This window comes from Carassius carassius, chromosome 35 (assembly GCF_963082965.1).
Source record: "Carassius carassius chromosome 35, fCarCar2.1, whole genome shotgun sequence".
Classification (NCBI taxonomy): domain Eukaryota; kingdom Metazoa; phylum Chordata; class Actinopteri; order Cypriniformes; family Cyprinidae; genus Carassius; species Carassius carassius.
In genome coordinates, this window is record NC_081789.1 from 22,290,196 (window position 1) to 22,304,566 (window position 14,371).

Here is a 14,371-nt window from a genome sequence, read left to right on the forward strand (position 1 = left end):
AATTTGTGTTATTGCAGTGTGATTCAATATCGTATAGGGTTAGTTATAGTAGTTTAGATTTATTGTTTGTGTATAGTGTAAGTAGTTGTCCAAGCTACAAGCTGCTCATAAATGAGTTTAAATACAGTTAAGCTTTATTTATTAATTTATTTATTTATTTGAACCATGTGTGAAAGTGTTTAAGTTTTATCCTTAGATGTATTTTATTTATTTTATTTTTTTTATTATTACTTTTTTAACCATGTATTAGCGTTCAATTTGTTTCTTCCTTATAGTTTGATTTTATTTTATCTTATTATTTTCTGTTAGAATGTATGAGTTTTTAGGGTTTTTTAAGCTTGCTTTTGTTTTGTTTTGCTTTGTCTTGTTTTAGAAATGTGTTTGATTTATTATTATTATTATTATTCCTTAGTTTGCTTTTATTTGATATTATTATTTCATTTTAGAACCATGTGTGAGTGTTTAGGTTTTTTAGTTTTTTTTTCTTATTGCTGCAGCTCCCTTGTAGATTTAAGTAATTGGATTAATTATTTAGCATATCATGTCAACATCATAATTTATTCAATTAACATTTTTAATTGGAAAACCTATTTAAAAGCCCTAACAGTATAATATAGATTAGTACAGTATAGAATAGAATAGTTTAGTAATTTATATATCCACGCAGCCAAAAAATTCAAAATAAAAACATAAAAAGAAGTTATGTTGAACTTAAAATTGAAGGCCTCGTCCTTTGATCTTGTTGACCTACCTAACTAAAATTATAAAAAATAACCTTCCTTTTTCAACTGAAATTTTCCATTTAATGGATTTTTGATTCACTCCAGCTTGTCTGTATTTGACTTGTAGCGACTGACAATTAAAAGTGCTCTGGGAGGTTCCTTTCAATAGCTGAGCAGAGCGCTGAGACGCGTGTACGTGTGTGTGTTTGTGTGAGTATTGACCTTCCTGAGAGTGCATTAGCACAGTGTCATGGAGTGGGTGGAATCAGGGCCCCTTTGAGAGCTGCAGCATGTGGCCATGGATGTGTTTGCCTGTCTGCCTCCCATTTTCAGAGAGAGAGAGAGAATGTAGCGCTATGTTGTTCCCATGAGAGACCCTCACTGTGTCAGTTATGCCCCTCCACTTCTTTTCCTCTTCTTTAAAGGGACAGTTCACCCAAAAATGAATACTCTGTCATACTCACCCGGTTGTTGTTGCAAATCTTTGTGACTTTGTCTTCTGTGACGGTCTTAACTGACTATTTATGAAATCTTATTTCTATGGAAGTTTGTTTCTGCCACTAAATAATTTTTTTAGTAATAAGTGTTACAGTTTATCTTGTAATTCTGATATAAACTTGCAATTGAGAATTATAAAGTCAGAATGTTGTGATATGAACTCATATTTGTAAGAAAATGTCCGAATTCTTTTTCCTCAGAACCGGATTTTATCATTTGCAAATACAGATTTGCTGGATATAAACTCGCAGATGCAGGGAAAAAAAACAGAACTGCTATATATACACTTAGAATTACAAGAAAAAGTCAGAATTCAGAGTTAAGAATTCACAATTACCTCTTTTTTTTTCTTTTTAAGTCCCATGGTTGAAAAAAGCTTACATATATTTGAAAAAGGTTTTTTTTTATTTTTTTTATTATTATTTTTAAGCTTATGCCTGACAATTCAGTAGCATTTCTAACAAAAAAAAAAGTTAGAATTGGAAGATGTTAACTTATGAGAAAGAAAAATGTTTAAAATAAAAATATGCAAATATTTTTATTTTGTGGAAGAAAACACTTAATTATAACATGCATACTCAGAATTCTGAGGGGGGAAAGTCAGAATGGTAAAAATGGCAGGATATAAACTCACAATTTAAAAAAAAAGCCCAAACTGAGATTAAAAAAAATCACAATTGTTTAAACTTCAATACTTTTACTACAGTGAAAAGAGTGGATTCTTCAAAAATATTTATGTTCTACCGAAGAAAGAAAATCATATGGATTTGAAAGAGTGAATAACCGATTTATGTATGAAGTATTTCTTTAACATTTTATCACTAAGAATTCATTCCTTCAACCCTCAGAGAAACACACCTGTGCAGCACTTTCTAACCCCTGGAGCTCCAATTTCACCTCATCTTTTCCCCACATACCCATAATGCCTCATTCTATGTGCTTGTTGTGGTGATGGTCATGCTGAAGGTAACAGAAGCGTGATCTTTCAGTAATGACAGTGAGAGAACGCCGGCACGTTTGAGCGCTGCGGTCACCCGCTGTGCTTTCAGCCACATTAGCATCAAATGTAAAAGCTCACACTCTGAGTACACACAGTTTTCCTTTAATACTTAAACAATCCTCAGAGAGTTTGGGCACAGATGCGGCGCCGCATAAAGAAGAAAAACAGTCCAAGTTCCGAATCTGTGGTTCTTGCTCAGGTCATAAATGCATCTTTGCTCTTGGGAAATATGTTGAGTTTGTTTGCTTGTGTTTTCCTTTTAGCTTTTTTTCATATTGCATCTAGCTAGATCAGTGCGTACGGAGCAGAGGTGATATGATAAAGGATGCAGGGAGCTCTCGGATCTTTAATTTGCGGCCTGCCGTGTTGGACAGAGCACGGTACAGTAGGTCTGATTAATTAAATTCGCCGGATTTCTCACCGCTGTCAAGAATACAATTTTATGTTAAATATTCTCCAAAGGGCAGGCCCTTAAATCTTATGGGCGGAGAGTGGCAGTGGGCTGTGAACCTAACCATAGGCTAACTGCTAATGATAAGAACACACAGCAGAAGCGGCATCTATAACGCACTCGCTGAATTAGATTGTCAATCACTTCTGTGTCCATCGAGCCAGTAAAGAGACCAAACAGTCAAAGATAAATTAAATAGAAATATGAGCTTGAGACTGTGGCATCAGCTTGTCAGTATTCAGTTTCTTATTGTAGACTAATTGATGGATAAGGTTAAATCAGGTTGATATATTAAATAAATATAATACGTAATAATACACTACCACTCAGAAATTTGGGATTGGTAAGATTTTAGTTGTTTATATTTTTGATAGAAGCCTTGTTTATTTGATTTTTAAAAATTACCATATAAATCGTAGTATTGTGATAATATTATCACAATTTAAAATACATTTTCTATTTGAATATATGTTAAAAAATGTTATTCCTGTAATATCAAAGCTGAATTTTCTGCATCATTACTCCAGTCTTCAGTGTCAAATGATCCTTCAGAAATCATTCTAATATGCAGATTTTGGTGCATTTCTTATTATTCTCTTTTTGTTTGTTTGTTTCTTTTTTTTTTTTTTTGATGAGTGGAAATAAATAATTATACCATTATAAACATGTTTGCTGTTACTTTTGATCTGTTTAATGCATCCTTGCTGAATAAAAGTTCATAATTTATAAAAAAAAAAAAAAAAGAAACAGTGCTGTCAACGATTAATCACATTCAAAAGAAAACTTTGTGTTTGCATAATATATGTGTGTGTACTGTGCATACTTATTATGTATATATAAATACTAGTGCTGGGCAACGATTAATTAATTTATTTATTTTTATCGCGATTAATCACATTTTAGTCTGCGATTAATCGATTAAACTATGCACAAAACTAATAATGCATTCAAAAAGTAGGCCTACTGCTATATGAACAAATGTGTAATAACATTTGGTTTGTGAACACTTAAAACAAATAAGGTGCTTTTTACAGCAGTTCCTTTTAAATAGCAGCAGTTAAAATATTTATTGTAGCCTAAATCTCAACTTATAACATTGATGTAATTAAATTAAATATAAAACATGCAATTTGTCACTGCCAGGTCATTTACATTTTTATAGAAAATATTTTATAGTTTGACCCCCAAAGCCTGGTTCGTTTGACTAGTGTGATCGTGGGCAAGAGAGCAGTTCAGTTATATATACTAGATCAGTGAGTGTAAACGCTAACCGCGCCGGAGTGCAGATCTTCTGATACATGCTGCATGATTTTGTGAATATTTCTAAACAGCAAAAGCTTGTTACCGCATCCCATTCAACTCAAAATAAACCACAAAGTTAACAAAACGATTCACTCCACTGTGTTGAGTGAGATCGCTTCTCTGCTGTCTTCACATGCTATCAGAAACTTTCTATTTCCAACTTATAGTCATGATTACAAGCTTGTTGCATTCTTTTCTGTTAAAAATAACAGTAGACAATTGGCCACAAAGTTTTGTGTTCCACCTCTAATTTAAACCTTCAAATATAGGACATTGAAACCTTAAACAAGTAAATGTCATGATGTAGAAACAAAGAAGATTCTGCAATATTTCTTTGTCACAATCAAATGTAATTAAATGAAAGCTTTTTAAAAGAGAGTTTTTTTTCCGTAATCTATAAATATATATTCATAAGTGTTGATTTATTTATGCAGTAGTGTGAGTGATTTCAGTGCATGCTTTGTCCTCATTTGCATCATAATTGGATTAGTGTTAAATAAGTAAAAAATTTAGAACAGGTTACAGTACATGGCTCTGCACGTCTTAAAGTAATAATGAGTAGTTTAAGTGTTAATTACAGCACATCATCCACCCCCATGCCTTCCTTTGTGGGTGGATTTTTATAATTACAAATACCTGCTTTTGATTAGAGGTAACTGTGTATTAACTTGTACCGTAACTTTTCTGATTTCTGCAACATTATGTTGCTACTATCCAGATAATAATAAGGGTTGTGTTCTTATTTTAAGTAACCTGTATTGTGTTTGTTGATTCAGGCATTAAGTCCATAAATAACTGAATCTGTTGGTTTTATTAAAATAAAAGTTGCTGAAAATGTACTCACTCTAAGACCATCCAAGATGTAGATGAGTTAGTTTCTTCGTCAGGAACAGATTTGGAGGAATGTAGCATTAGATCACTGGATCCTCTGCAATGAATGGATGCCATCAGAATGAGACTCCAAACAGCTGATAAAAACATCACATTAAATTAAATTGTTCAGCTTTCACTTCACAGAGCAATAATTGATGGACTAGAGTGGTGTGGTATAATGTGATGTTTTTATCAGCTGTTTGTACACTCAATCTGACGGCACCCATTCACTGCAGAGGATCCATTGGTGAGCAAGTATTGTAATACTACATTTCTCCAAATCTACAGAATGCTTTGAAATACCTCAGCCACTGTCTAGAACAGCTAGTGTACCAAGAAGCAAATGTATATTTTAATTATGCACTTGCAGAGTAAAGTGTAAGGTTTTTTTTTTTTTTTTTGGTGTTTTTTTTTTTATCCTTTGCTCATTCATTAATCATTATTTGAGTGAGTTTCTCAGCTGTAGGACGCACTGTGTTTTGTCAGTGATGTCGTGAAAGGACATTTCTGCTGAGGTTGACACACACTTCAAAACATGCTTTGGCCTCAACTGACCACAGATACCCAGCATGCTTACAAGATCTCTGAATTATGCATCAATCCCTGACCACTAGATACTATGTTGCATCATTGTGTCCTGCGTTAAGATAAATTCAAATTTTTTGCAGTTTGCATTTAGTTTTTGTTTGGCGGGGGGGGGGGGGGATGGGGATGGGAATGGGAGGGGGGGGCGGGGGTGGTTGGGGGTTTGGTTAGCGTGTCAGCAGATGTTTTGATGTTTTTGAGACAGTGAAGGTTCTGTGGCCCCTGCTTTTTTCAGCAGATTCTGGCACGTTACTTTGTTTAATCGGATCATTGTGTAAATGTAATGCCGTCATTTCATCAAAGAGAAAAGGTGAACTGATGACATTTTCCCAAAATGTCAGAGTTATCTTAAGTCTTTTATTACATCACATTTAAACGAGACACGTTCACTGTCTTCTGATGCTATAATTGTAACATGAAATCAGCTATTCATAGAAATTGCTTATTATACTTATGTGACTGTCAGGAAAGACAGCGGATGTTTTTCTTTCTACTGAAATATTTTATTATTTTAAAATATTTATATATATATATATATATATATATATATATATATATATATAATTTATTATTATTTATAATTTATTATATATATAATTTATTATTTTTTACCCAAAATTAGTTATTATTTAAAAATATTTATATGTAACAAAAAAAATTGTGCTGGGCAACGATAAAATTTTTTAATCATGATAAATCACATGATTGTCTGCGATTATCGCAATTTATTGCATTGTTATGCACAAAACTAATAATGTAATTATCAAATGTAGTGTATTGTGCACTTTTTCATTTAAAAGTACTGCTATATGAACAAAAGTGCAATAACTTTTGGTTTGCAAACACTTTAAACAAATAATGTGCTTTTTTACAGCAGTATTTATTTTACATAGTAGCAGTTAAAATATTTTTTGTTAATCTTAACTTATAACATTAATGAAATGAAATTAAATATAAAACAAGCTATTTGTCACTGCCAGGACATTTATAGAAAAACAAGTTATGCTTAGAGTCTAGAGCCTCGATCATAATATTATAACAGGCACCTTCCTATTAGAGACCTGTATGATCGCGGGACCCTTCGCAGCAGGGTTCGGCGCAGGAAAACTCTTGATGGGCGGGTAGAGACTTGTGTGTGTGGGATGCAGGAGAATAATTAGGGTGTGCTCACACGAGGCAGTCTTAACCCCCAAATCCTGGTTTGTTTGACTAGTGTGATCGCTCCATTTAGCAGTCCCTGCTCGGTTTGAAGAGGTGGGCCATTCAGTTATATATAGATCAGTGAGTGTGATTGCGTGAATATTTCTGAGCAGCAAATGTGATAGATGTGTACAGTAATATATTGTGAGAGAGCCGTGTGTCACCGCATCTTCACGTGCTATCGGAATCTTCCTATTTCCCATTTATGAAGTCGTGATTATGAGCTTGTTGCATTCTTTTCTGGTAAAAATAACAGTGGACAGTGGTTTGTGAATGTTGATGATTAGCCTAAATAATTTGATCGGCAACATCCCCACTTGTGACCAGTGATTTGTCTGTGTGTGTATTCAGAGCCAGACTAGTGTGTGTGTGTGTGTGTGTGTGTTCACTGCTGTGTGTGTGCCCTTTGGATGGGTTAAATGCAGAGCACGAATTCTGAGTATGGGTCACCATACTTGGCTGTATGTCACATCACTTTCACTTATGTATATATATATATATATATATATATAGTTTTCTTTTTACCCAAAATATTTTATTACTTTAAATATTTATCAATTTATATAATATATTTATATTATATTTATATATTATATATTTATATTTAAGGTTTATGCTTCAAACAAGTTACTCGGCAATTAATTATCCAAAAACAAACAAATACAATTTTGCTTATCAAGTTAAAGCTTCTCTTCTTAAGTTAGGTTACTTGTAATTAACACTATTATAACTTGTAATAGCTTGTGCAATTTTGCTTCTCAAGGAAATGTATCTATATTTAAGCTTTTAGGCTTTTCATTTTGAAATTTGTACCAGACAATGACAAGTAAAATTGATTGAGAGTGTAAAAGTTTGGGCAATACCAACAGTAATGCATCACTGGCCTGAGCAAATTCCATTCATTATGGAAATCCGAATATATAGATATGGAAGAGGAATATTTACAGCAAACCCAGTGAAGCTGGGCCGTTCTCTCTGGTGTTCTGCGTGAGCATTACCCATTAGTCATTAACACAGTATGCTAATGATGGGTGTGCGTGTTTGACGTCTCCACCATGCCCTCAAGCTCCTGCTTTTCATCTACATTTTTATCTCCTTCTCCATGACTTCTCCTTCTAATTCCTCTCACATCTGATTCCACATTTCGGTTTCATCCATGAAATACAGATTGGTGAAACCTTCTGCAGCCCTTCTGCGTCAATATCTTATGTTCTTCTGATACAAATGAACAGCTCTTGTATATTTCCTCAGCTTCAATTACCATTCCCGGCATTCTCTGTCTGTGCGAGTGTGTGTACGCTTGAGGGAGTTAGACAGGATGTTCATTATCATACCATAGGTCAGGTCTGTGTGTATTTCCCTAATTGCCTCTCCTTGTACGTGATTTTTTTTTCTCCTATTGCCTTTCTTCTTCTTCATGTTTGATGATGCCAAATTCTAGGCCTCGTGTCCTGTCTGATTTCTCCGTACATCCGTCTGTGCTCTGAATTATTCATTGGAATAGCAGGTGTGACGTGCACAGGTTTAGTAAGCGCCTCGGACAGACCAAAGATGAGAAGCTTTCTCCTTCCCCCCTCCATCCGCCAAACACAGACCCTCTAGTGACCTGACAATGGTTTCTGCAAGACAACACACAACATTGACGAGGCTTGTTGTTTCCCAATAAGAAAACGAGGGTCGTGATGGAGCTTGACGCCACCTGTCAATCTTTCTTCCCCTCCCCCTCTTCTTTTTTCATTTCTTTTTTCATCGGAGCCTCATAAAAGCAAATTACTTTTTTCCGTGTTTGTATACAGCGCAGGGGTGACAGGGTTCTACCTGTGGAGAGGCTGCAGTCGTTGAGAGTAGCTCATCCATTTCTAATGCAATTAGAGGTGTCAGTATCTCCTCCTGAGACGCGTTTCCTGCATGGCCACTGAATATGGTTCCTCCTTCCATTTAAATCCCCTGGATTAGATTTGAGTGTCAGCTGGCAGACCTGCTAAGTGTCCCCTGACAAAGTAGACTAGAATGTGTGTCAGTATATTACATGGCTTTTCAAATGTTTTTATTGGCTTGTGCACAGAATGGTGTCGCAGAAGATAGACTGACTGTGCGGATGTACTTAAATTCATTTTAAGAGGAATTTTTATTCCACCGTCATTATGTTTCTCTACAAAAAATTTTGAAACATTTTGCAGTAATATTCAGTTTGTTATTTGGTATCATGAACTAACAATGAACAAAACTGTCAATACTTTTATACGGATTGCTTTTTTTCCCAGTAATCCCATAAAAGAACCATTTTTGGTTCCCCAAAAGAACCTTTTTTTTTTTTTTTTTAAAGAACCATATTTTCCTAGTTTGAAGAACATTTTTTTAAAGCTAAAGGATTTTATTGGCATGGTTCAGTGAAGAACCTTTAACATGCATGAAACCTTTTTCAGGTTTGCTATGGTGGAAAGAGCTTCTTTAGATAGAAAAACACTGTCTTTTTAAGTACTGTTTATGAAAGGTTCTATGAGGATATATAGGTATAAAATTGGTATAAAATTATAATATATTATATATCTAAAATATGTGGGTGTAAAAAGTTTAATACTTAACTTTCTGTGTTTGTTCAGATCCTAAACCCTAACTAGGAGCAAATTCAGTAGATATCTTTTAATGAGAAATTTTAAGAAATCTCTTGACTTTTTTATTGCAAATCTTAGGAAATCTGACCACAGTTTAAAACATGGTTGAGATTTTTAGATCTAAATGAGATATGTAAGAGATATTGCTTAGATCTTTTACTCACAGTAATACTCCCAATAATAAGCCTGAGACATTAACAAAAGTCTTAGAAGCATATGCTTTCCATTTCATTACTGTGTATAGGACACAAATAAGATGTAAAAAAAAAAAAAAAAAAAACATCCCATTTTTGGATTTTTCTTTCCATGAGTTATTTTCATTATTATTTAAATTTATGGATGCATGTGCATCTAATGTATTTTTTATTTATTTTTTGGCTGATGTTACGCATGTTCTGTAATATATATGGAAATGCCATTAACTTTGCATGCTTTTTCAGGGAAGATGGACTGAGACTGTGTTCCTTTAACACGAGTCCTCCGTATCATTAATAAGGGTCATTTAGCGTGAGGGAGAGAGCGCTGGCCCGCGCTCTTTGTCTTTAGTGACACCAGCGCCAAATGAGGAGAGACAATGTCTCCCACTGATCAATGAGGGGAAAAAAAGGCTGCCAGTGAAATGAAGTTAAATCTAATGTGATAAATGGCCCCGTCTGTCAGCGGGATCAGATCAGAGGTTTTAATTTTATTCAAGACATTGCGACTCAGGTAAATAAATAAAGGGTGTAATGTAAGGAGGTGCAGTGCTCCCTAGAGAAACTCAGCTGAAATTTTAGAAGTTGAGATGCTTTTAAACAAACATAATTTATGTCAGCTGTAGACCATCCACCCGAGATCAGAGATCTTCACATTGATCTATTTTATTTTATTTTATTTTATTTTATTTTATTTTATTTTATTTTATTTTATTTTATTTTATTTTATTTTATTTTATTTTATTTTATTTTATTTTATTTTATTTTATTTTATTTTAATTCAAAAGTGGTTGCAGTGGATAACAATACATTTATATGATTGTTTTTGCTTGCGTCTATGCAGAAAAAGCCATCCGGCCAATCGCATCGTGAGCAGTATCCGTCATAGAGAAAATTCTTCTCGGTTTTCACATTCTGGCCACCTGGGGCATCCTTTCTGCAGAATCCAGATTGCAGTTCCTTCATGCAGGAGCCACAGTGTAACAGATACGTGGTCAAGTCTCAGTCCAAGACACTGTGCAAAATCACATCAGGATGTTTAATATTAGCACTTAATTCAAATGAAACTGAAAAGAAAAAAAAAGAAGAAGCTGGGTGTAGGGCTGAAGATATTGATATAATATTGATATAAAAAGGCCATGTGGACTTTTTCATGAAAGCATTCCATGTACTTTTACAAATATGAAGTGAAATAGGATCTAATGATGATTGTATATTATAAAGAGTATAAAGAGGCTGTGCATAGAAAAAAGGTCAACAATGTTAATAAAAAATATGTGTATTAAATAAAGTGACGTGACATTCAGCCAAGTATGGTGACCCATACTCGGAATTCATGCTCTGCTTTTAACCCATCCAAAGTGCACACACACAGCAGTGAACACACACACAAACCGTGAACACACACCCGGAGCAGTGGGCAGCCATTTATGCTGCGGCGCCCGGGGAGCAGTTGGGGGTTCGGTGCCTTGCTCAAGAGCACCTTAGTCATGGTATTGAGGGTGGAGAGAGAACTGTACATGCACTCTCCTCACCTGAGACTCGAACTCATAACTCTTCGATTGCGAGTTCGACTCTCTAAACATTAGGCCACGACTTCCGTCAGTATGAGCAGTAAAGACTCATTTTGCATGTCTGATTTATATTTTGAATTATTTACTTTTATATGCAAGATTTTCCTCACTCTCTCAAATAGTGTATTGCTTTATAATAGCTTTCATTCATATTAAAGAACATTATTCCTTTATAAAATATAGCTCGTTAGAACCACAGCGCTGCTCGAACTCATCATCAAACCCTGGAAAAGGTTGCTTGTTGTGTGACGTCACCATAATTAATAATCAGTGCAACTCAAGTCAGAGTATGGTTGTAGTTTATGACACAATTTGTCTTGGTGTGCATTGTGTTTGTGCATTGATACGCAATTACTTTTAATTGGTATTGTCAGCCCTGCATTCGTCTCGGCTGTATACAAAGTTTTAATTAGAAAACTTTGTCCTCAATGAGATACAGTATAGTTAAGCATAATATTTATATCGCAGATTGAAAAGTGTTTCTAAACTCTCCACATCATGGCTTGCTTGTGTCTAGGGAGTAATCAAATAGTGAATCTGTATGCAAATTGATTCTCTATCTTTGAATAAATGCATTTACTATTTTTAAGGGTTGATTTAATGTCTTTCCCTCTCCTACCTGTTCACCGGGAACACTTGGGATCTGAAGAGCTTTTTTGCATTCAGACATTTGTCCTTTGAGTTAATATGAAAATTTAATTACAGAATAACTTGGGCTCTTGATAGAATCATAATGCTTTCAATTACAGATCCGCCGCCTTTAAAAAGCCATAATTTGTATTTCATCTTACACAATATAATCACTATTTGTGATGCTTTTCCTGCTTTAGAGATGTTCCTGCGAGCGATGAAAGGAAATGTGTTTTTGTGTTAATATTTTGGGTTTAGTCGAGGATTAGTGCTGTGAATCGTGGGGTTTGGATGTGGAAGATGAGTTTGCGGAGAACACACGCGTCTTTTCAAAAACATCAAAGCATCTGACTGCTGAGAGATCGCGTGCAACACGCATCCGTCTGATTGCTGCTTCCTCTCCAGATCCTTTGCCATGTTTTATCCTCCAGGATAAAACCTGCTCAACCGGGCCTGGCTTGGTTTCGTTCTACACACGCCTGTCGATTTCAGGTCAGGCCCAGGTCAATGGAGAACGAAGCACCTTTTGGAAAAGCATAAAGTGAATGTGCTGTAATTCGAACTGTTGCAATCAGCGAGACTTGTTGTCAGAACTGAAGTGACATGGAAGAAGTGAATGAGAGAATCAGGCTCTTCAAAAGACACGAAGCGTCTCGGTGTAAACACAAACGCTGTAGGCACTCACGCTATTGTTTTTAAGGAGACGCATCGATTCGGCGCCGCATCAAAAGTATTCTCCCAAGAACAAATAATGTAATGAAGTCCATTCATATCCTGTATTGATTTCTCTGGATCGAATAGTGTTGAACCTGTGGAGTTTTGACTTTTCATGGTTATTGAAGACAGGATATAGGATATGTCGGTACTGGAGCCTGATATATCCCATTAACTGAGAGAATTGCGAAACCGTAAAGATAATCGTGTAGAGCTGGGGTGATACCTGCAGTCTTTCAGTTTTAAATTTCTCTAAAAGTCAAGCGAATGTGTGCAGAAAAGACAAATCCTTTCATTCAAATGATGCACGGGATCTTGGAGAACAGTATATTCTTTATTAAAATCATAACTCAGAGTTGAGCGCTGTGGTTCTTCCACATACGACATGGGTCATGGACGTCGCAGTGGCTCAGATTCGCATTGAGAAAATTGAGATTGGCATTTGGAGTTTGAGATGTTCATTTTAGCAAATCAGTTCATCAGGATGGTTCATTCTTAAAAGTACTTACCGGTATTTAATCAACCTGGTTTTATAATTGAGTAATCCAAAAATGAATCATTTGCAAATTGTACATCACTAAGATTTAAGACATATTTGTATTAGAAAAAATGATCTCTAACAGGGTTATTATAGCTAACTAAAACTGAAACTGAAATTAACTGAATTTGTTCATTTAATTTCAAAATAACATTTAAATAAAACTTTTAAAAGTGTTAGGCCTGGTTTCATAGACAGGGTTTAGCCTAAACCCGGATTAGGCCATAGTTCAATTAGGACATTTAAGTAATTTTTATAAACATGCCTTAGAAAAAAACATTACTGGTGTGCATCTTGAGACAAAACAAAGGCACTGATATATTTTAAGATCAATCAGTACAAGTTTCTTTCATTTGAAACAACTCAGACTTGCATTTTAGTCTAGGACTAGGCTTAAGCCTTGTCTGTGAAACCGGGGGTTAGTGTTTATAGTATGCATGTTTATATTTAGTGATATTAGACCCAAAATTGTAAAAATAATAATAATTAAAAATTAAAAAAATAAATAATATACAATTTGCTCAGTCTCTCGTGTAATTCCAAACCTGTATAACTTTCTTTGTTTTGCAGAAAAAAAAAAAAAAAAAAATATATATATATATATATATATATATATATATATATATATATATATATACTTACAGGAAACCAACAATGTAGAAAATGTTTCTGAAACATTTTATTTTTGATGTTTATAAAATATTTTTAATAATGGTTTTAATTTTAGTTAGTAAAACTAAAATGAGAAATATCGCCTTAACAACAGAAATAAAATAACAAGCAACTTTTTTTAATGGTTTAAATTTCAGTTTCAGTTTTAGTTAGCTATAATAATCCTGTTAGAGATCAATTTTTCTAATCCAAATATGTCTTAAATCTAAATATATATATACATATACTGTCTATGTGTGTGTTCAACAGAAGAAAGTCATATAGTATGGAACAACAAGAGGGTGAGTAAATATGATGAAATGTCTTCAAAAGCAAGCTTGCTTCTGCCTTGATTCACATTATACAGCATCATTTGAAAAACCAGGCGAGCTGATAACCTACATCTCTGAAATGTTACCGGGTTTCTGCGAGCCCATGTACTTTATTCTACCACATCTAATTTGATCTGCTTGTCGATCGATTCTCTTTAGTTGATTCATTACCAAATACATCACTTTGCAATCACCCTGTAGGGGATCCGGGGCTCCTCGTGGTGCTGTATTGACTTTCATGTGTGTTAGTGTAAAAGTAACCCACCTGTGTTTAGAGCCTGTTATTATTCCAGAAAAAAAAAACTAAGATCTTGGAATGCTCCTTGCTTAAAAAAAACCATAACACAGTCAAATGACTTTCATTTACTGAAGCAATGATGTCAAACACTCACGGTGTTGTTGTAAAGTATAATGTCTGCTGCTTTAATAAGATTGGGCTGTTATGATAGATTTTCACCTGTCATAATGAGACAGTAAAATAGCTACATTTAG

General features: G+C 34.5%; 1 protein-coding gene across 1 annotated transcript in view; it reads left to right on the forward strand.

Moving 5' to 3' along the window:
• Positions 1-14,371, forward strand: part of dpyda.1 (dihydropyrimidine dehydrogenase a, tandem duplicate 1) — a 69,691-nt gene that overhangs the window by 33,224 nt on the left and 22,096 nt on the right. Inside the window, 1 exon segment of the mRNA XM_059524055.1 lies at positions 10,285-10,309. Within this exon segment, the coding sequence (XP_059380038.1) occupies positions 10,285-10,309 (25 nt within the window).